The sequence below is a fragment of the Crocodylus siamensis genome, chromosome 5 (genome assembly GCF_052110815.1).
Source record: "Crocodylus siamensis isolate JL-2025a chromosome 5, ASM5211081v1, whole genome shotgun sequence".
NCBI lineage: Eukaryota > Metazoa > Chordata > Crocodylia > Crocodylidae > Crocodylus > Crocodylus siamensis.
Genome location: NC_143399.1, coordinates 193000447 through 193023488, shown reverse-complemented (window position 1 = coordinate 193023488; position 23042 = coordinate 193000447). Strand labels below are relative to the sequence as shown.

Genomic DNA, 23042 nt, shown 5'->3' with positions numbered 1-23042 from the left:
AGTTACAGCTGGATGGACATATGGGAAGCCAGGACCAGGCAAGTACTTGGTTGGAGATGTGTTGGTGCTGAGACCTGATAGCATCCCTGCAGAGACTTTGGTTTTTTGGACTGACCCTGACAAGCTGCAAGCTCCCAGACCAGGAAGGTACCATCAAGATCCCAAAGTGTGGTTATGGTTAGATCTATCCAGCCCTTGCAAGTCACTGGGAAAAGTAGGACTTCCCTCAAAGAGAGGGGAAAAGATAGTGAGTCTTACCAGAGGTGTCAAGAGCAGAACCTGGACTGCACACTGCCCTGGCTTCCTCTCCCCCTACCGCACGCTGCTGCTGGGTGTCCCTCCGAGCTCTGCCAAGCAGTCGGCCACTCGGCTGGGCACAAGGAGCAGCTCCAGATCAGTTGTTACACTGTTCGGAAAGGAGGAACACAGCTGCTGGCCTACTGCCTGGGAGCCAGGCGCCAGCCGGAGACTATCTTTAGCGTAATAGGCTCCATAATAATAGGACTAAGGTTGCTGCCCAGCAAGAAACAGCTCAGCTGATCAGCATTCAGCTGCAGCCTGGACGGGAGGGAAGGAGGTGGCACCTGGTGAGCATCTTTCTGGAGGAAGGGACAGCTCAACAGGAGGCAGCAAAACAGCTGAAAGGAACGTGTCGCCCTAGGTAACTGCCTGGCGTGCCTGCAGGGTAGAGCCACGCCACTATCTAGCACCCGAGCATCCCATGAGAGGTGGCGGGAGCTGGGCAGCCTCTCTCCCGGGTGCTGCAAGTAGGACATCCATAACGGAGATACTCAGATATTTTCCAAAACCTAGGGTTTAGTCTTTTTAGCAGCTAAATTCTTCCACAACGCATGCAGCATCCCTTCATGTTGCTCTTTGTGCATGTCTGTAGTGTAAGGCTAAGGATGATTTTAAAATGGAAAGACAGCTTAGCTGTGATTCGCAAAGCTGTGCTGTGGACAATGGACGATGCTCTATTTAGAGACTGCTAATGCTTCCTATTGATTTCCCATGCCTGGAGAACTCGCCAACAGCATATTTTCCTCTAGAGTGAAAATCTGAACAAATGTACATTTGCGCACTGAAGAAAAATATCCTCTTTTCCCATTCAGTGTGAGCTCCAGAGTGAGCTTTTAAAATCCACGGATTTCACCCTTCTCATTGTTGTCTCTGTCTTTGTTTTGTGCAAGACTGAAACCCTGCTACAGCAACTTGATTTTGAAGGCTAGATCCTCAGCTGGTCTCAGTGCTACTTCATGAGTTTCAATGGGTGCCAGTTTACACCAGAACTTCATCTGGTCCAAGGATGATAATGAACATCTCTGGATCTGATGTAGGTTTTAGAAGGGTACAAAGTAACTACTGCATTTTAACTGTGCATCGCACATCACAGGCTTTTGTGAGGACTGTGTGCATCGAAAAGAAATTTGCATTGCAAACATGAAGGGCTTACATAAAATGTTAAGAGGCTATGTCCATGAACTGCTACATTTGTGTTGTTTTCATCCTTTTTCTTTCAGAAATCTTTGAGCTGGAGGTGAATGAAAATGTGCAGTTGGCTGTAAGTGATAGGCAAATGCCTAAAGTGGAGTACATGGAAATCAAGATAGATGATTACAGTAAGTCTGTCTGTCTGTCCCTTTTTTTTCTTTTTTTTTTACTGCTATTGCTCTGAAATGGTACAATCATCTGAACCAGATTAACAGGGGAAAAATTACTTTGGTTCTCAATTAAGGCAGCCACATTGGGCAGCTCTGCATCCTTACACTCTGTATAGAAGGAAGTCGTTATGAGAACAGAAGGAAAAAAGATAAATATAACTTTTATCTTTTAAGAAAAAAAAACCACACTGGGAAATGACATGGTGTGGATCTGCCTCTAATGCAAGAGGCAGTTTCTCCAGCCAGGCCTGTTTATTATTGAAGATAAGTTTGAAATGGTTTGTTGCATGTGCTTTTTAGCTCCAAGTGCAGCAGCTTCTTACTACAGAGCAGTAAATTGCAGTGAACGGAGGAGTAATCACCAATGGGGAGACAGCCATGGTAAAGACTTTCAGTCTCAATAATTAAAACTTTTCCATGCAAACCACATGAAGTGTTAGAAATTGGAAGACAAACAAAAGTTTAAAGGCAAAAGCATGGGCATGCTTTTTTTTAATTACAATAGAGAAGAATGAGTCTTAGAGCTGTTTAAATTAGCATTTTTAAAAAAAAAATTTTTTGGTGCCACTTCTTAATTAAGTATTCTCTCCTCATCTAGCTGCAAAAGGGGGGGGGGGGCGGGAGGAGTAAAGGGTGGGAACAAAAATACCAGCAAATATACCAAGTAGATGTAGTTAGGGCCTAAAAATCCAAATATTCCCTACCAGCTTCCTTTCCTGCACCTGCAGCATTTGGAAGAGCACCTGTTTTGTTACAAGCGCACATGTTCAAAACCCCTGTTCAAATTCTTCCAAATGTTTAATGTTCCCAGCAATCCTCCCCTCTGCAGATACTCGACAATTCTGAAGAAGCAACCAAGAAGGCATGCCTGAAAATGTGTCCATTAACATTTTCCTTGTGATTGGAGTAATTGAGGACTAGAGTAGGCAGAGTAATATAATATATCCCTTCAGATATGATATGGAATGACAGTAAGCAATAAGGTATGCTGGAGAGCGTGTTGCTTTACTGTGTATCAGACTAATCTAATGCACAGCAAAGCGTCAGCATCTACACACGCACAGGACTTACTGTGCAGTAAATTAGGCTAATGCACCATTTGCTAATACCAACGTTTACTAGTAGATTAATGATACATTAGCTACTGTGCAGCAGTTCATGTGTAGATGCTGACAGGGTACAATTTGCTCCCGGTCAGCCTAGGCATCAGGGGAGGGAGCTGACTGCAACTGTAGCACTGCTCAACTCCTGGCTCTCCCCGAGCATGGGAAGGGAGCAGAAGCCGATGTGCTGCACAGGCAGCAGCAAGGCTGAGGGGACAGAGAGCTCCCCACTGCCTGTGCCTGGGGACAGCTGGGAGCTGAGCAGCGCTGGGAGCAGGGACATAACGCTGACAACAACCTGTCAGTAATATCCAGCTCTATCCAGGTCGCTTGAACCATCTCCTCATTATAGTTTGCATTTATTCCTAATAATTCAAGAGTTGTTGCTAAAATTCTTAACTGCATATGTTGTCTGCTCTGGCTCACTGTGTGTACACATACATATGCGTGCACACAGGCATTTGTGTAATACAGGTACACAATACCCATGCGGATGTTTTTGTGTTCCCTCACCATGTTTCCCACAGTCTGCCCAAAAGGCTGAATGGGACCGAGAACAGTGCCTGCCGTGTTCATGTGTCTTTAAAATCAAGGAGCTGTCTTTTCCATCGATCCAGTTTGCAGTCCATTAGCATTCAGATGGAATAACTAATTAAATTGAGTGTCAGAAAATGACTGCAAAACAGACCACTTAAACCTGATGGTTAATCTGTGTATTAATCCTGTTGAAACTGGTGCTAATACTGATTTAATTGCTGTGCCTTTGGTCATCTGGACTATGGTTAATGTTTTGAAAACAAATGTGCTTTTGTGAATATAGAATGTGTTGACGTGAAAGCACGTTCTCATACGAGCGTGTGGCCAAGCAGAGCATATCGCTGCAGTTAAACAGAGTTCTAGCAGGTGCCATAGCACAACTTGGATCTAACTCACCTCTTTTTTACACTAATTTGACACCAGTGTAACTTCATTGACATCAGCTGAGTTACCTCCTGATTTATATTATACCAGAGTAGTGTGAGATCAAAATTGGGCCCCTGAAATTTAGGATTACAAGGGACATCCTGCAACTGTCTTTAAGCCCCTAAAGCAAGAAAATCTTCCATGCCATCGACTATGTTTTATTTGGCATTTATATCCTGCTTCCTTTTAGCTTTAAACTATCCTTTTTCACTCCTTCCTTCCTCCCCCACTACCCAATAGTATTGATTCTTGGCTGTGTCCTTTATCCGGCTGCCTAAAGGGAAAATTATAGCTTTTGCCAGATATTAATTGCATGTTGTATAAGTGATGCCTGACTGAACAGGTCACACTGCACTCTAGGTTTAAATTTCTTGTCACCGTGGTTATTGCAACGAGAGCCGTATTCTTGACAACGCATATCTTTCTAGAATGTTATTTATCAGAGTATCTTATGAAATGTCATTTATTCCTGTTATATGACTATAACACCATAAAAATCTACTATAGTTATGTTGACATTTCTGTACTAAAACTATTTTATTATCTGTTGCTTTTGCCTAGAACTGCCATTGCAAATCTTAAAACCGGCAACCTTTGCAGACACTGTGCACTACCCTTTGCTACTGGTTGTGTAAGTTTTCTTTCTCTTTTTTTCTTTAGCCAGAGTACACTAGTGCCTAGACTCCTCCACCAACACCAGAGCCCCCTTTTTTCCAACACAGGATACAACAAAGTTTCAGTCCACCATTTAGACCCTCAGCCCTCTCGTCCCTAGCCTTAGGGGCAGTGACATTGTACAGGTACATAAATTGCTGCTCCTGGGCATGGGCACTGCAACACTGCCTGAGTATTGATAGTGTTGAGATGCTTGGCCAACCACAAGGCTAAGGTTCCTCAAGATGTACAGTCAGTGCATTCTTCCATCTAGCTTATGTGCAGGGCAACAGCTGGTAGGCACCCTCAAAGCACAGACAAAGGGGAGTGTTATCAGACCTCTCACTTTACACCCTGTATCCTAGTTCATAGATTCATAGATGTTAGGGGCTGGAAGGGACCTTGCAGATCATTGGGCCCAGCCCCACCACTCCAGGCAGGAAGACAACTGGGGTTAGGTGACCCTCGTGAGGTGACTGTCCAGTCTCCTCTTGAAAACCTCCGGGATAGGTGATGGCACCACCTCTGGAGGGAGCTTATTCTACAGTCTGGACACCCTGACTGTGAAAGAGTTTTTCCTGGTCTTAAGTCTGAAGCAGCCTTCCAGGAGCTTGTATCCATTGGTCCTGGTCTTCCCCAGGGGTGTCCTAGTGAACAGTTGTTCACTGAGCTCCTGATACACTCCTCTGATATAGCGGTAAGCCGCTATGAAGTCCCCTCTCAACCTTCTCTTCTTTAAGCTAAAGAGGCCCAGGTCCCTCAGCCTTTTCTTGTATGGCTTGCCTTGCAAGTCCCTGATCATACGGGTGGCTCTTCTCTGGATCCTCTCAAGTTTTTCCACATCCTCATTGAAGTGCGACACCCAGAACTGGACACAGTACTCCAACTGCGGTCTCACCAGTGCTGAGTGTAGTGGGAATATCACTTCCTTGGTTTTACATGAGATGCATCGGTTGATGCATGCCAGCGTGTTGTTTGCCCAGCTGACTACCGCCTCGTATTGATGGCTCATGTTCATGCGATGGTCAGTCATTACCCCCAGGTCCCTTTCGGCCATGGTGCAAGTCAAGCTGTCACCACCGAGCCTGTATGTATGTTGAGAGTTGTTTGCCCCCAGATGGAGCACCTTGCACTTGGAAGTGTTAAACTTCATCTGGTTAGTGAAGTGCTTGCCTTCTAGACCCAGGTTCAAATCCAATCTCTGCCACATTGGGAATATGGTCTTGGGCCTACATGGTCTTTTGCAGCTCTTAGGAAAGTGCCCATATCTGTTGACTGTAGGGGATTCTGAATTAGAGCTCTCTCCATCTTTCCTGTAGATCCTGATCTGCTCTACATTCATGATTAAATAGTCACTGAAGATGGGGAAAGAGAAGGGAAAATAATAACAATTGACTCTATTTGAGTGGTTGGTGTTTGAATATGGGAGAGTCAGATACTGATCTCTGCTTTTCAGATATGGAAGTGGGACAGCTTCTACAGGAGAGATTAAGAGAGACCACCCTAAGCATATGTCATCCAGTGTCATCCCCCCTCCTGAGAGCTGGGAGGATGCACAGTTGAGTCCTTTCTCCATCTGATTTGAACCCAAATAAGGTGGAGGAAGGGATTAAACCAGGTCTCCCATATCAAGGACCTTTAGGCTGCACCTCATCACCAGCATGCCTAGGGAGACATGTTCTCAAGCACCCAGCCACACATACCTATTCACACATGCTGGGGCCATCCCTTCTAGCTGCTTTCAAGCACTGTGGAGACTGTGGTCTTGAGAGCAGCCACAAGGAAATACCCAAGGTGCATTTCTCAGTTTGGTTACAAGTGGGTGGGTAGGGCATGTTGGGAGCACCCTCCTCAGACACACCAGTGCTGCAGCATAGACGCACTCTTAGAGTTAAAGGAAACTCAAACATCTTAACACCAAGCTATCCCAGGTTTACGCAGAAGCCTTAAAACAGTGGGCTGCCTTCCAGAGACTTCATCAAGAGAAATTTGAGCAAGTAGTTCACATTCACCACCTGCTGCTATTTTCAGTGAGACCAGGAAAGAAGTGCAGAGTAGGAGGAGTAGAAACAAGGGATTTCCTTAAAAGATCTTCAGGTAGGGCTTCAGATAGGGCTTTCTCTGAATAATTTCTATCAGCTTTCCACCACATATAATGTCAGGTCCACTCCACTCTTCCAAACTGGTCAGCAGTTTTTTCAAACATATCCACAAACCCTGTAAATTGCCTTGGGCAGAAATGGACAGACCCTTACCAAGCATTTGCTTTAAACCCAGCAGAGAATTGCAAACTCAGTTTTTCTCAACTATGCAACTAAGTGAAGGAGTCATTTTTTGTAACCTGTATCTGCCCCATCCCACCTCGCTGGCATGACTCCTCAATTAGGAGGCATAACTAGGATGTTTTTAGGCCCTGGATAATGACAGGTGGCAGGCCAACAGAGGTGACTGTCATTATTGCACCCTCTCTCAGCCCAGCTCATGCACACCTAGCTATGCTAATATTACAATTTCTTAGAACTCTGTTGGCAGGACTGGCTGAGCCCACTCGTGTTCAAATGCTGCATTGCAAGGTGTGTTGTCTTCCTTCTAGACTGTACTGGCAACTTAAAAGCACTAAGGGTGCTGACAGATGTGCAGCACCCTGCTGCAACTCATAGCGCTTTGCAGGAAGCGCCTTGAGTTACAGCAATCCCCTGAACCCAGCAGATGTTTTTTGTTGGGTTTTTGGGGTTGGGGGGATGGATTGAGCTGCATTTTGGAGTGGCTGCGTGTCTGCAGCTGCTCTCCCCTAGCCCTGCCCCTCTCCTTTCCCAGCTCCCGTGCTGTCTTCAGAATGAGAAGGGGAAAGGGCTGAGGGAGCCCAGTCTGGGGTTTGCCCAGCCTGCGCTGGATGCACCCGTGCCACCCTTCAATGCGGGCCCCAGATGGAAATCCCTCCCTGCCTTCTCCCCCTCCCATTCTGAAGGGGGCTCTGGGGACAGGGCTGGGCTTCTTCAGCCCCACTCCTGGCATGCACTGGCAGACGTTAATGAAACGCTCTGGTTTGGAGTACTTTCATCTGAACGCTCATATAATGAGGGTTCAGATTGTCACATGATCGAGCATTTTTAAAGTGCTCCACAGCCATGTACTTCTGTCACTGTGTGGCTGTAGAGCATTTCAGGGGCCAAATCACATGACAAACCATTACCTCTGTTAGCACCTTTAAAGTACTTGCTTTCTGTAATGGGCTCCTTGCATAAAAACGTCCACGTATAGTTGCCCTGCCCTTTGGTTTTAGAAACAGCAATGTCTAACCTGCTTTAAGTAGCAACAGAGTACCCTACAGGCTTTCAGAATATTCTGGTTGCTCAAGTCGCATGCTCCAAGTGCCCCGGTGTCCTGCACTTGCACCATCACATTGTATCCCTTCTCCTGCAGGGTATCAGACAGTGGCTTGTACTTGGACAGCTTTTGCTGCTAGGTTTTTGCAAAAGCCTGTCATCTATTTTTGAAGGGGATGATCATAAACCTGAGATTTTCCAAAAATGCCTAAAGAATCAAGGAGAAGTATTAGATGAATTTGGAAAAATCTTCATAGGTCTTCTATGGCTTTCCTGTGTCTTACTGATTAGCTGTACTTTCAAGTTCAGATTCACTTTGCCCAGAGAAAGGGGTCTGATAGAGGAATGAAGGAGGCAATTGCTGCTGAATACCAAAACACCATCCTGCAGCTTCCCTTGATGAAGGGCAAAACCACTGCAATAAACATGCCGTTACATCACCAAATTATCTTGCAGAAAATGTACTTCATTATACAAGTGCTTGAGAAAGATTGGTACTCATCAAGCTAACAACACTTGATTAGGCTGCCTCTGAACCTGGATGTGTCTGGTTGTTTGGTGAGTCAATGCAAACAACTAAAGTCACATGCACATTAAAAATGTGACAGGCTTTTTTTTCCTCCTGTCTCCGGGAATTCACAAACATGGCTGAAGTGGGTACAAGTGCCAGGACCCCCTAATCATTTAACACAAACTAAACAACGTCTTTTCCCCTGGCAGCCCTGTCCTCTTTTTTCTGCTTGGAACAACAGAATTGAAGAAAATGCTCAGCTTAGTTGTGGTTGCAGGTTCACGTGATCCTGTGTATTTCTCATGACATTTGTAAGACTGAGACTGCTTCAGAGAGCAGGCAGTGTAATGCAAGGACCTAATCTGGCAGAGAAAAATGCATGGTTGGACACCAGAAAAAACAGTTGGGTTAGGGACGTGACAGTGTATGGTGTCTCTGCTCTGCCTCGCAGGCTTAGGGGGGGTCCCATTCATTTGGGCGCTGCACTCACTCACTGCAGCCAGAACCGGACAGGTTTTGAAGTCCTTTGTCTGATCATCTGTTTTTCTCTCCTTTAATTTGCCTTTCTGTCCTGCCTATTTGAAACAATAGTGCCACCAGATGAGTGACAATCCCATCTATAGATACTAGTCCACAGTCCTCTGAGTCTGTGGGACTGAGGGAGCCCAGGCCCATGTGGTGTGGGGGTGCTGCTGCAGCACTGCTGGGTCATTTGTAGCATTTGGGGGGGAGCATGCAATGTGACAAAGCGAGGTGCAGTGCAGCGGGGTATGGGCATGCAGCACAGGCCTCCAAGAGAAGAGAAACCGGTGATGGCCGAAGCGAGGAGAGCTGGAAGACCAGTGCCTAATCATGAGACACAGTGAATGTCTCTCCCCAAACCTTTCTGTAATGCACCTTTACAGCTACCTTGCCAGAACCCCCCACCAACACTCCAGTTCACCCCACCACCAGCAGCAAAATGAGTCTCTCCAGACCAGAGAGCTGGAAATGAGAGACGTAAATGTAGGCTGAGGTCAGCACTTCAGCTGGTATCAACCGACATCTCTCTGTTGACATCTGTGGCCCCTCTCCAAATTTTACTTATTCATGGTTCTTACCCAATATTTCTGTACACATCCTACTTTGATGAAGTGCTCAGGCGTTAATGATGGCTGCTCCAAGAAAAGGTAGGCAGGTAAATAGCTAGAAAACCCTGCTACAGCAGACACCCCAAGAGCAGACACCCACGTATCAGACTTGTCTGTCCATGCATAACATGAAGACGGATAACCAGGGACTCTCTTCTAAACTCTATCACCATATAATGCACATAGCACCAATGCAGGTTGGTCTTCCAATTGTCTTGTAAATAGATTATAATTGTATAACCATGTTCTAGCCCAGTGTGATTGCTCATCTTGGCATTACTCATTAAGAATACATAAGATAAATTTGCTCGACATCTGTTCCTGCTTCAGGGATGGAACGCCCGGTAGCCAGAGCGTGACAGAAAAATTTGAAGTGAATTGGGAAAGCGTGCTGGTCAGCTCCCACAACGCAATAGTCATGAAGTTTGATGGCCGTGGGAGTGGATTTCAAGGGACTAAGTTGTTACATGAAGTTAGAAGAAGACTTGGCATTTTAGAAGAGAAGGATCAGTTGGAAGCTGTCCGGTGAGTGACACTGTGTGTATAGAAGCAAAGAGCATTCGTAGTGAGAATGTGTTTTAAAAGGCTCTTTGCTTTGATCCAGACACGAGAAAATACCTTTTAAATGAATACACACACCAATTCAACCATGCTTCTCATATCTGTGAGTGCTGTTTCACAATCAATTGAAGCAACGTGCTGAATAAAGAGTGTGAAACTCTTCTTGCGCATTTTCCTATGGGCAATAGAAGTTCACTATGTAAGGACTGCATGTGTTCCCATATTGACATCCGTAGGGATTAAGGATTAAGGACAAAGGTCTGTTTTAAAATATTTGGGAGAGGTGGCTAAGAGAGATTCATTCTTAAGTGTTTGGGTTCGGATGAAGCCCCACTGCAATGCTAAAAGCTTTGGGGCCTTAACACTATTTCACAGAAAACAGCTGCTGTAATGCAAGACAAGAGACTGCCCCAATAACCTATTGCTGAGTTCAAGCCAGCTTTCTCAAGGTGAATCGTCTAGCGTCATGTGTTTCCTATAGCTAAAGGCAGGATGTTTTTTAACTGACTCTTTCTTATCCATTTCATATTTTAGGACAATGTTGAAGGAACATTATATTGATAAAATGCGAGTGGGTGTATTTGGGAAGGTAAATATTTCCCATTATTCATACTCTATTTTAGCTTGCCGGTATACTTAACCCTTTGGGATTAATCTTGATTTACTAAGTGGCATGTGTGTGCTGAGTTTTTTTTTAAGATAGATTGCTTGATGTTTGAGATTGTAAAGACTGCATCCAACGATTCATCAATGTCTCCTTTCAACTTCGCTTGAAAGGGACGATCACACGAACTATTTGTCAGGAAAATGTTGTCAGGTATTTAATTATTTTTTATGTGAACTCTCACTTAATTTTCAGCGTGTCTTTTAAGGATTGTGGATGCATCTGGCTTGTATTGTACAAATGTGAACAATGCTATTGATTTCTGAAGCTGAGTCACACTACGGTGTGTGGAGAGTTGAGAAGCATTAATTGCAATATGCACGCTATTGGACATTAGATAGAGGGAGCATCGGGGGAAAGCATTGTTGTAATAAATTTATAGCTATAGGAGGTGAGGGGTACGGAACAGCTAAGAAAATCCCTGTATCTGAGTTGTTTGCAGGCCAGTGCAGAGAATGAGCTGCTAATGTCTGTTCTCAGTGGCACCGTTTCAAAGGGAGCGAGGGAAGCCATGGCTCCGGGATTTGGAATTGATTCATTGGAAATCAATGAATCAGACAGGAAAGATAAGCCTGGATGATACTCAGACGACAGCTCTGCAGACCTGGCAAAAGACAGAGGCCATATTTAAGCCTGTGAACGTAGGTCCCACTTGCAGGCACATGCGTGAGCTACTTTGCTCACACGACCAATCCCAGATTGTTCCTCACGCTTAGAAATAACCCGCAGAAGTGCGTCTGGGGAAAGAGGAGGGTTTTCTTATGGGGACCAAGGGAGCTGCCCCCAAACTTGGAGGTTCGTCAGGGGTCAAAAACAGGCATGCCTGGAGCCCCTGTGCCTGCAGCATTATCAGGACCTCCTGATGGGCACTGCTGTCCCCAGAACCCTTTGAGTTAGTGTGCCCCATGCACACGATGTCCTACAGCCTCTGCACAGTCAGGACTGAAGAGGAGTGTGATATCCCCTCTACAAGAGACAGTGCTACAAGAAGACAGTGCCCTCCTACATGCAGATCATCAGGGGGACAACTGGGACTCTTGGCATAGTAACTCCCATGCATAAAGTCTTTCTTACTGTATCATGGAGCCAAAGTCATTGTGCTAGGTGCTGTACAAACAGTTACTAAATGTTTACAGAGCTACAGGGCCAGGCCAAGCATAAGGCCAAGCTTGCGTTTTTTCACCTGGGCCAAACTGGCCCTGAAGCGAAGTGGCATATTTGCCTCCCAGGGCACTGCAAGAATCAGACTTCCTGGCTGGGGAGCTGCAGCAAGGGCCTGGGACCCTGTTTCCCAATCGCTGGAAAATACCACGGGCCCAGCTGCATGCAGCTGTGTGTGATGCCAGCAGGTTTTTGTCATATTGGGCCTCACTGGTCCCAGTGCATCCCAAATGATTGGTAGGTAAGCAGCCTGGAACAGCTCTTATTTAGTGATCATCCTGCTCTCCTGAGCCTCGTCCTACCACTATTTTGTGTGGTGTAATGATGTGCACACCTTAGGGCCAGGCTAAGGTCCTATCAGCTCATCCCCAGTGACTCCCCCTTGGGTGCTGTCTGCACTGCTGTCCTCTGCAGGCATCACTGTATTTGCCAGGAGTGTGAAGAGGTATGATCCTTAACCAACAGTTTGCCAACAGACTTCTGCAGCATAGAGGCAGCTGTACCCACTATGCAGCACTCCCAGCATAGCTTGCTTCTCACTTAGGCATGGTATTACTGGTACACCTTTGCCAGTAGAGTTGCTATCCAGACTTAGGAGTGCCTCCCAGGTATAAGGTATCCAGGTTGTAGCCATATTGGTTTAGAGGAAAAAGCAATCAGGGCTCATGGTAAAGGTAATATCTTTTATTAAACCAACAAGATTTTTGCAAAAAAAAAATCTTTAATTGGAAGCTTTTGGGCACAAACACTCTTCATCGGGCATTGGAGAAATGATTGTAAAAGTTCTCCTGGGTAGAAGTTAAAGTTCATCTTTCACAGGATTTCACAGGGGAGTCAATAGATGGAAAGCTCCTCTGGGCAGGCACTTCTTAGCTGGTAAGGAGTCTCCCACTGCCTAGGCATAATGCACTCGCACTCCTATTCCAGCAAAGTGCTCCTCTTGTAGACACGGCCTTTGATTCCAGGCTGTGGGCACATCTTTGCTTGCACAACCCCTAACGCAATGAGGTTAGTGCCTCTAGGTGCTACCACAACACAAATAGCTGCAACATTGAGAACAGATGCTGCTTTTTTTTCATCAGAACCAGTGGGTTAGTAAACCTAAATTATCCCAAGTGCTAGATCTTAGAAAAAAATGACGCTTTTCATGCTGATTAATGTCTGCAATGATTGTGGTGGTGCCTGGCAGTCTTGCATGCTCAGGTAACGTGTGGCTGTTTGTACTCTAGGATTACGGTGGCTACCTGAGCACTTACATCCTTCCGGCTGGTGAAGAGAACCAAGTGTTCACATGTGGAGCTGCTCTTTCCCCACTGACAGATTTCAAATTATATGGTAAGCTGAACTCCTCCAGGCCCCCAAATACCAATTCCTGTCAGGTAATAACCATCCTCTAAACATGTTTACCTTGCTGTATTTCCTAAGACTGTACCTTTGGGTCTCCTACTGCGTGTTGTGTTTGTCTGGTTGGGCTGGACTGTAAATCCTTTATTCCCACAGACTCAGACAGTCTAACCCCTGACTTCAGCGGGCTTACTCGCAAGGCCTCAAGTTCAGCTGTTGCCTGGCTCTTTATGACAGAAGTCATGTGGCCTTTTGTCTTGTACACGCTGGGTGCCAACGCAAAGTGCAGCCATCCACAGCTCTGATGGCTCACCAGCTCCAAGCTGTCGCTCCTCCTGCAGTACCCCATTAGTGCAGAAACGGCTAAACAGTAGAGGAGATGCATACAAGTGTGAGAGAAACACAACCCAGGAGACTTTTGAAAACTAGAAAATATCTCAGCTTACTGCTGCTCTGTGCACCTCCATTGCAATAGCTGGAGTCAAAGTCAATAAGGGCAGTCAGAGCTTTTGGACTAGAAATTCCTCCAAACTGCTTCACGCTGTTACACATTCAGAGCCAGGTTGGAAAGCAGCCTATGGTCGTTTGGGCAAATGGACAAGTCTGTGCAGTGCAGGCATCTGGTGTGACATGGCTTTACAAAGAGCATGGTCCTATATTAAATTAAGTGCCTAAAATAAGGTCGTACAAAAAACTAGAACTCTTGGTTCCAAAATGATACCTTGTATTAAACCAACTGGGAAGTTGCAGGAAAAGTGTCCTTTGTATACACAAAGACACTCGCATGGACCCAAAGGGACAGCCTTCCATCTTCAGCTCCTTCTGTGCAAAAATGAAGTTTATTTCCTATTTATGGAGACTTTTTAACCAACTTTTACCATCTATACTTTTCCCAGAGCCTGGTAAGGGACTTTGAGCCCGAAAGCTTATAGAAAAGGGCATTTTTTTGCAATTTCCTTGTCGGTCTAATACAAGGTACCATTTTGGAACCCAGAGTTCTAGTTTTTTGTATGTCTTCTTGTCTCAGACCAACATGGCTACCAAGTACACTCCCTAAAATAAGGTTTAACTTCAGTCTAAAAAGCCTAGGTCCGTGCATAGGCAGGCCCTGTGCCTTCAGAGTCACATTGGAAGCGTCTCTGCTGCTGGGGCCTTTCTCAAGGTTGGTTCTTGTAGAATTGGGGCCTGCTTTACAGTGTTACACTGGGGAGGACTGGGACAGCTCACGGTTGCTCCTGCCAGCTCACTGGGGACTCGCACTTGAGCTCTTTTTCCAAAACTGCAAGGAAGCTAGGTTTATGCCTGTTCATTCAAGGAAGAGATGAATGCAGGCCACCTTCTAGACCTGTATAACTATTTTCCTCCCTGACAGAAGACGCAGCAGCCTCCCTCTCTCCTCTTGCCTGCCCAAAAGGGAATGGAGGGGTGTGTGTGATTATCCCCCACGTCACCTGGGTGTAAATCAGGAGAAACTCCACTAGAGTCGATGGTGTTCGAACCATGCAGTGCAACCTTTACTGCAGTCACCGAGAAGTGTTCCACTGCATTCAAGGAAAGCAGAACTGAACCCCAAATGCTGTTGATGACCAAGATAGGTCTGATTATGTTTCACTGCATTCAGGACGCGATAGCTTAGCCACTGGAGGGCTCTGCTAGCACCTGGGAGTACACATTGATAACGAAAAATGGTGTAGGGAATAACATAGCAGGTGTCTATGATGGAGCCTTTGAGTTGCAGACTTGTTTTGACAATATCCTTATTAGAATTAACTTGGTCTCCCCGTCAATGTGATCACAGATTGATTCGCTAACTAATGCTTCACAGTTTTCTATTATACTGTATACATTATCTTACGAGGAAAGCCGAGTTAAAAAATGTGGCTTTTATTTTTTTAACGGTTTGATGCGGCACTGTGAAATCAGGTAAAAACAGTTTGTTTTATTTCTTTTCTAGCTTCTGCCTTTTCTGAAAGGTACCTGGGGTTACATGGGATCGATAACAGAGCATATGAGGTAATTGCACAGGGTTGAGAACAGAGCTTTGAATCAGTGTCTACTTCTATGGTAAAATGTAAATACTGCTTTAACCCCATCTCCTCAGTGCCATTGGGTCGGAGGGGGACACAGTGCTGCCGAATAGTAGAGCCACCCTCTGTTGAAAATGATTTGTCTGTAAGCCTGTGGCTGAATTAGCTTCTTTTTTCCTTCCCTAATGAGCTGTTTCCTGATGAACTGTTAACTCTAATGGTAGCCCTCTAGCTTAGCTAAACTTTAGCACCCCCATTTTACAGATGGAAAAACTGAGGCAGAGAAGTTGAAACCACCACTGGCCACATGAAGCCCTGCTGCTGCTCAACCCATTAGATCATCTTTAGCCTCTGTTTTGCTTACACCCCTATAACATGTATACTATCTCATCTAAGGCCAAGATAAGTTAAGCTTGCCTGCTGGTCACTTTGCTGCAAAATTCAGTGCCGGAGCATAGCAATCTGAGACAGTTACCAACTGCTATAACGTAGGGAGACCAGCACTGCCTCAAGACAGGCACAGGTAAGGTGTCAGATACTCCAGTAACAGGGGCCACAGACTGGCTGGTAAGAAAGCTCCATGCTTTTACATAGATCCTGTTCAGAGAAGTGCTCTCAAATGCTTTTCTGCCTTGAACAAGCAGTTGCTGTGCTTCCCTTACTTAAGTCCAGCTACAGGGAGTTTCATCAGGCAGCAGGATCTCAAAATGATGTACTTCTGAGGCATGCTCAATTCTTTCCTACAAATTTAGGGAAGGAAAAAGACGACACCTTTTTTTTTCTCTTGAGATGCTGAAGCAGCTGTAGACGTCCGAGGCATTTGAAACCTCAATCCATTGGGGAAAAAAGGGAGAGAGTTCCTTTTCAGCAAGGGAAAAATCAATGGTCTGTCAGAGCTCAGGTTTCAGGACACATCTTAAAAGCTCCATTAAGTAGACGCTGAAGTCAGGAGATCTGGAAGAGAAGTATCTGTGAGATTGGGGTGTACGCTGTAGAGGCGTCTTTCTCTGGCAGCTGCTGTAGATGTTTTACACCGGGTTCCTCACATAGTGCTCTGGGCGGGCATTTAAACATCTAAAGAAATTAATATCCAGCTGGCTGTGAAGGGTTCAGGCACAAATGGATGGATGGGTTCTCCTCCATTGTACTGCTGAACTGAATCAAGAAGCCAGAGGAGAGACGGTGACAATGCCTGCTGCTGTCCTGGCATTAAGCATAATTAAATGCTAGTCACTTTTTATAAATTACTAATTTCTGGCAAGATGCTTAATTGTACTTGCAACCTTTACCTTTGCAGATCACCAAATTAGCACACAGAGTCTCATTACTGAAAGAGCAAAAGTTTTTGATCATTCATGCTACGGCTGACGGTAAGTTAACCCACCCTTTTAGCTCAGTACATGATGATGTTTTTTAATTTTTCTTAATTAAACTTGCCTTCTTATTGATACTCGTCTGGTTTTACAGAAAAAATCCATTTCCAGCATACTGCAGACCTTATTGCACACCTAATTAGGGCAAAGGCTAATTACAGCTTGCAGGTACAGTATGCAAGTGTTTCCCTGTTTCATATCTGAACAGTCGTTTTGCCCTTTGAACAAAAAACAGATGTGCCAGAGTCAGCATTTAAAGCTGTATTCAGCTCAGTATGGCAATGCAGGTAGTATTAATGCTAAGTCATATATTGTAAAGCTCTGTGTGCATATATACACACACACACACAGTAGCGCACCTAGAAGTGCCCCAGGCGCCCACTTAGAAGAGTAAAAGAATGACACCTAACACCACCATTGACCCTGTCACCGCCAAGGGCACAGAACCTGATTGTTAGACCCCTGTATACAAACGTACACGTGCATGCACATACTCCCTTACTTTTATATTGGTATTTAGGTTTGGTCTCCTTCCAGTGGGAATGAAGGGCTAGAGCCACATCAAGGATCTTGGGACAGCAACACCTAATTTTCAGGCACTCTGCTGTATATTGGAGTTTATAGCCTGTATCGTAGGTCCCTGAGCTCCCTGGTCAAGGCATGAGGCCAGGCACTTAAGAACTGACAAAAGCCAGCATGGCGCTGCCTACCTACCAGCCCGTAGGAAACATGGAGGAGAGGGGTGTGCCTGCCTCCCTTGGGATGGGATGGAGTAAGTGCTTTATTCTGGGGTGGATGCCTGAATTCTCTCCCGCCGTTCCATTGCAGATATACCCCGATGAAAGCCATTATTTTACGAGTGCGGTGCTCGAGCAACACTTGTACAGGTCGGTTGTCAACTTCTTTGTGGAATGCTTCCAAGTTCAGGACAAGGTCCCGATAGTCACGCTGAAAGAAGACGAGGAGGAGGATTAGCCCTTCTGGTCCGTGCCAAGCACAAGGCCCTTCTCTATAACAATATGCAAGTGAATCCATGTTCCTGGAGAAAGAAGTGTTATGTCGTTAGCATGTATTTAAACAAAACTGAAAGCAGCCCGCCTGCTTTACAGGACAGCAACTCCTTCCTGAATGGAAGAACATTAAGCATGATGAACTCAGCAGAACCTGCTGTCAGAAGGAACCCATCATAAATGACATCACCTTTTTTGCCACAAAGTGACTTCTGGAGTAAAAGACTCAAGAACTGGGACTTGAAGGACCACCCCAAGAAACCGCCTTGAGGATTAGATTAGATGGCCCTTAGCATTCAAGCAATCAAGCAGTAGCAATGAATTCCACCATCCGTATCATGATTACCATAGTCAGCATCGCATTGCACCAGATAAAACTTAATACATGGAAAAGATTATAGCACAATTATTTTAAGGTACTGAAAGTACTGGTTCATACAGATTTGCCTGTTGTCTCCCATGCTTAGAAGATTCGTCATTTCCGTGGGGCATACAGATTCCCAATGTACAAAGTGTCGCTGTGGTTGCTCTGATGTTTACCTTGATGGTGTTAATCCGTTATTTACCTGTTGTTCTGTTTTCATTTAGTCTCATGCTTATCTCAGAAGTGTCTCCGCTTGTTCTGGGTGAGCAGAAAACACCCATGTCAATGATTAGATCAGTGTTTCCCCGTGGGCCGGAGGTCATGAGAGAGTGGTGGAGGTGGGAAGTAACCCAGCAGTGACGATGTTGGTACAGCCTATTGCAAAGAAAATCTTGCTCCCCCACTCCCGGCCTAGTCGTACCCCTCAAGGTCAAAGATTCTCTGTCAACTCTTCAAAACACGCACAAAGGAAAATTAAGATTATAGGCGTGTCCTTGTCATCATGGATGCATTTTTACTCTTAACTTCTACAGTGAGACGGACACGCTTTTTTTTTTTTTTCTTACTTTGAATAACTCATTGCCAACCAGTTGAGAGGCTGAACTAGACTATGGTAGTGGGAAGTGTATCAGAAACGTTGCAGATCATCTCATGAAGCAGTTAAAAAAAAAAAAAAAAGAGAGAGAGAGGGAGAGAGAGAAAAAATCTGTTTGCTTGGATTTGTTGTTCACGCCGTCTGCAGCTTAGCTTTGATTTTGGTTCCAACTCAGTGATTATTGTATTTTCAGCGCTTTTAATGATCTCTACTGCTTGCATTAGGTTTATAAAAAAACCCCAAAAAACAAAAAAAACCATAATGTGCGCGCTTGCAAAATGCTTAACCCACATTATTCTTTATGGGGTTGGGAAGCAACTTTCAAAAAAACCCGTGTTGGAACAAAAATTTCTATTCTCAAAAACCTTTTCATTCACTTCTGGTTGCCATATCATGTGGATTTCGGCTAGTGTCGCTCCTTGTAAAATATTCTGACCAAATGTACAGCCAGTATTAATACTGTATATTTCATTTTGTTGTATATAAAGGAATGTAAGTCAATGACTGGTCAGGTCCCCAATGCAGTATTAGTCTTGTGTTGAGCATGCATGCTATAACACTCTTTTGCTGATCAGGACCCTTTAGAAGTACTAGCTTGGCAGTATAGCAATTAATGTGATTTCTTACATTGTTTTGACAGCTTGAATGTCAATGCAGGTTTCTACATTTTTACATAGTACTGTGGGCAATCTTGCATCCTGCCAGCAATGATGATGTTTCCATGGTGTTCTTTAGGAGGTCTCTGTTTTGTTTTCGGGGGTTTTTTCCCTTTTCTTTTATGCTTTGAATGTTGGTTGTACTTGACCATCACGGAAGATATACTGGTAAACAGAAACAATCTAGGTTGGTTTTGGTTATTTCCTTTCATTTACGGTGCATCGACATTTTGTGAACCGGAATCCGCTTTTTCAGGCAACATGCCAAATAGACGATAAGACTGCTGCGTGTCCAGATTTTGCTACACCCAACAGGCTCAAAAGTCCGACATGAACTCGAGCTGAGAAATGTAAAAATCTGCTCTGTCCACAATCTTTTGTAGAAAGAAATTTAGGATGTGGCATGGTAGTGTTTGTTCATCCATGAAATAAAACATTATTTTACCACCCTGGGTAGGTATCTTTGTTAGCTAGTTAGATAAGGAAACAAATATTTAGTTGTTGGATGTGCTGTTTTTAATCAAATCGAAAACCAGGACACTAGGGTGCAGAGGCAACGTACTAAAACATTTCAGCATGAAATCGGAAAACCCACTTCTTGTTCATATTGCCAGTACATGTCTGCTGCTTCTGGTGATGATACAGGAGTAAAATATCAGGGATCCGATCCGAAAGTTGCCAAGGTGACAGCAACTGTTACCCCCCCCCCCCCGCCAACACCACCCCATCTTCTCTGGTACCATGCCCTTCCCCGTATATCCTGTCGTCTCCCACTCACTTCAATAACTTAATGTCACCCCAATTTGTACCTGCCTTGTTGGACCTCTCCTCAAGGGCATCAGCTGATAGGAGTTTTGATACCAAGTACTACCAAGCTGCACTGACCACAACAGAAAATGTTTAGCACTTTCTCTTTCCTTGCCCTGTCTAGAAGGCAATCAAGCAAACAGTTCCCAGGTGAAAGCGAAAGCCACTTGGGACTGCTCCTGGCCCTAAGGTTGAGATTACATATTACAACTAGACCATGTTAAGAACATGTAAAACATGAAGGGTCACACATCAAGGATCATTAACAACTGCTATGTGCCCTCTCAGCATCTTACAGTTATGCCACTTTGGGTGAGGATTATCTTTGAGCTGTGCGACCCAGCTTGAGTTAATTTAATTTCTGGCTGTTCACCTGAGAGAAAAACCACCTATTTGCAGTCCTCCCCCATCTCAGGAGGCACTGCTCCCAAGTGGACTAGCCATTATCCAGGACTGTTACAGCTCTGGACTGACAGCTGGGGACAACCAGGCAGTAGATGAGTGAGGAGGAGGAGAAAAGGGTGAAACAAGGCCAGGGGCAAGAGGGCATGAGGATGGGGGAGTAGGGCAGGATTGGAGAGGGGGAAAGGGCTAGGAGAGAGGGTAAATCGGTGGGTGGGGAGCTGCTGGGCTGCACCCCTTCTTACTCCCAGATTGCCACGCTGCTACCCCAATCAGTCCAAGAGTGGCAGTGGGAGGGGCGGGGGGTCTGCTAATTTTAGTCTGCAATCTCACCCTTAACACAGATGTCCTCCCTTTCTGTTCTGCTAATCTACTAGGCATAATACCTCTCCCTGCAGGGTATCCTGCTATCCTTGGATTTAAGTGAAGCACTAGGTTTCTTGCCTTTTCCCCCAGCATCTGCCCAACCTGGGAAAGACGCCTTGTGTTGTGTAAGCTTTGCTGGATTTTCCAAGGTTCCCCCAAGGAGGATGTTCGGGCTGCCCCGCTGCCCCACTCGGGCTCCCCTCCTCAACCCCCGACCAAGTGACGTACTGTCTCCCCTTCAGGTCAGACTGCTAGTTCAAGGAGAGTTTTTAACTCCAGGTGCACAGAGCTTATTATTCCTTTGAAAAGCTGGGGTCAGGTGCTTGCTACTTGATTAATCAGCCTCTACACATTGGGGGGATGGGCACTGACTTCTTGCTGGCTGTCAAAGTCACACCGCCTCGGAGCTGGCACAGCCAGCGATTGTGCGATGCAGCCTGCTGCACTGAAATCCCTCAAGATGCATAAAGGGAATATTTTGACAATAAAGCAAAGTGAAGCTGGACAAAACCATTGAAAGCTTTTGCCAGCTGCTCAGGAAGCAAAGCTTTGTCATTGCTACGGGGCAGCAAAATATTCCACTTGTCCACAGCACTCTGCTGTTGCATTAGCCTCATGCTATTTCTTAGCATTTTTTATTGGCTGAGCAAAGTGAGAACCCCCCCACACCCTGACAGCTGTGCCGGCTGGATGCAATACCACCAGACGTGTTCAAAAGTAAGGGGAACCCACAAGCAAAACCCAACTGAGTGGGCTGAAAATTAGAAAACTGGAAGGCAGGGGGTGGGGGGATGGACACCTGCAGCCCCAGAGCATCCTCATCCACCTGGAAACAGCACCATCATGTTCCCATCCTGGCTTAGCCCCGCCTCCCTGAAGTAAGTATGAGTTACCGTAATACGAGCGCACGGCCCCCTGTGCAGGCCAAAAGGAAAGCTCTGCGGGGTGGCACAGGGGTCACACAGACCAGCTGGCAGGGGAGAGAAGGGGTGGGCCGAGACACTTACACAGAAAGGACATCCATGTGTTGCAGGAAGGTCCTGGAAGAAAAAGGATGGGAGGGGGCACGGAGCGGGCTGGCTGTGGGAAGGGAAACCTGGCTGAATGCAGTGACCTCAGCCCACAGCACAGGGGGCATTTGCAAAGGGGCAGCATGGCGGCTCCGTGCTCGGGGCACTGGCAGGGTGACGACCCACCAGGTGTACTGGCAGATGTTTTTAACCCGGGACCTAAATGTGCATGCCCCACCAAACGTGCCCCAGTTGCTGCCCCCTCCCCTGCGTTTCACCACTGGGCTGTGCTCACCATGGCGTGCTCCTCTGGAGGGATGCCTCGAGTCAAACAAAGGGGGTCCTTAGGTTGAACAGCGGGTGCCCCCGAGTCTAAAGAAGGTTGCAGCCCAGTGGTCTAGGAGCCAGCACACTGGACAGCACGATCTAGCGCCGCCACCGGCCTGCTGCTGGCTGCCAGCTTTGCCTCCTGGGAGCTCAAAGCACTGAGCTGTAAACCCAGCACTGCCCTCCTCTGCAAAGTGCTTTGCGGTATTGGGCTGACAGCCCTGACCCGTGCTGCAGCACTACAGCGCGAACACTATAATATCTCTGCAGGGCTAAGAGCCAGGCACAGCCCACAAAACCCAAGTGGCCTGCTCCGTGGTGGAGCAGAGGCGGTGCAAGCCTTTCCCATCCTGCCTGTTACCCAGCCGGTGTTTCCACCTCTATTGGCAATGCTCCTTTCCCCCTCCATGCAGCACCGCATGCTCTCAGGTGGCTGCAAAACAGAACCGAGGGCCATGTCCTCTCCCCTTCCCCACCCCTGCTTACCCATTTGCTACTGTTTGATAGATCGTAGCCATGGCCCCAGTGAAAGATAGTGTTAATAACCAAGCTTAATAATATCCAGCTCCTCTCCTGGGAGCGCTGGACCCAAATCAACCCCCATTACACCAAGTAGCAAACTCGTTCCTCGCCCGCTCCCTTTGCTTTGCAGTTATTCCTCTGTGGGGTCATGCTGAAGGGGTCAAGCAATTAGCCCTCATGCGAACGCTGGCTGCCTCAGGGATGTGGTACGGTGCTGTCTGCGCCGGTGTCGTCCCCAGCCGGCCATACGGATGGATACGGGTTGTTTTGGACCTATAAACACAGCCCCTGCAGCGCTTCCCACACCCAGCCAAAAGCCAAAATTAGGTTGGAGGGCTCAGTATTCAGACAGCCACCAAGGGCACGTTCACAGAGTCTACGTCCGATGACAGTTCAAAATGACAGCATACCTCTAGGCCAGTGCAAAATACAGGAGCCTTGTGGAAGCAGTGCCTGCCTCTCCAGCTGTTACACGTTACGTGAGGTACTGACAAGGGCGCTATTA

The 23042-nt window shown here is 46.2% G+C and overlaps 1 protein-coding gene across 5 annotated transcripts in view; it reads left to right on the top strand.

Annotated features, from left to right (window-relative positions):
- Positions 1-19555, top strand: part of DPP6 (dipeptidyl peptidase like 6) — an 842266-nt gene extending 822711 nt beyond the window's left edge. For all 5 annotated transcript variants that reach the window (XM_090047677.1, XM_090047678.1, XM_090047674.1 and 2 more), the window contains exons 18-26: positions 1521-1619; positions 4289-4358; positions 9679-9873; positions 10444-10498; positions 12964-13069; positions 15033-15091; positions 16403-16475; positions 16573-16646; positions 17307-19555. In XM_090047677.1, the coding sequence (XP_089903803.1) occupies positions 1521-1619; positions 4289-4358; positions 9679-9873; positions 10444-10498; positions 12964-13069; positions 15033-15091; positions 16403-16475; positions 16573-16646; positions 17307-17453 (878 nt within the window). In that variant the 3' untranslated portion in view covers positions 17454-19555. The remainder of the gene's footprint in view (positions 1-1520; positions 1620-4288; positions 4359-9678; positions 9874-10443; positions 10499-12963; positions 13070-15032; positions 15092-16402; positions 16476-16572; positions 16647-17306) is intronic.
- The last annotated feature ends 3487 nt before the right edge of the window (positions 19556-23042 follow it).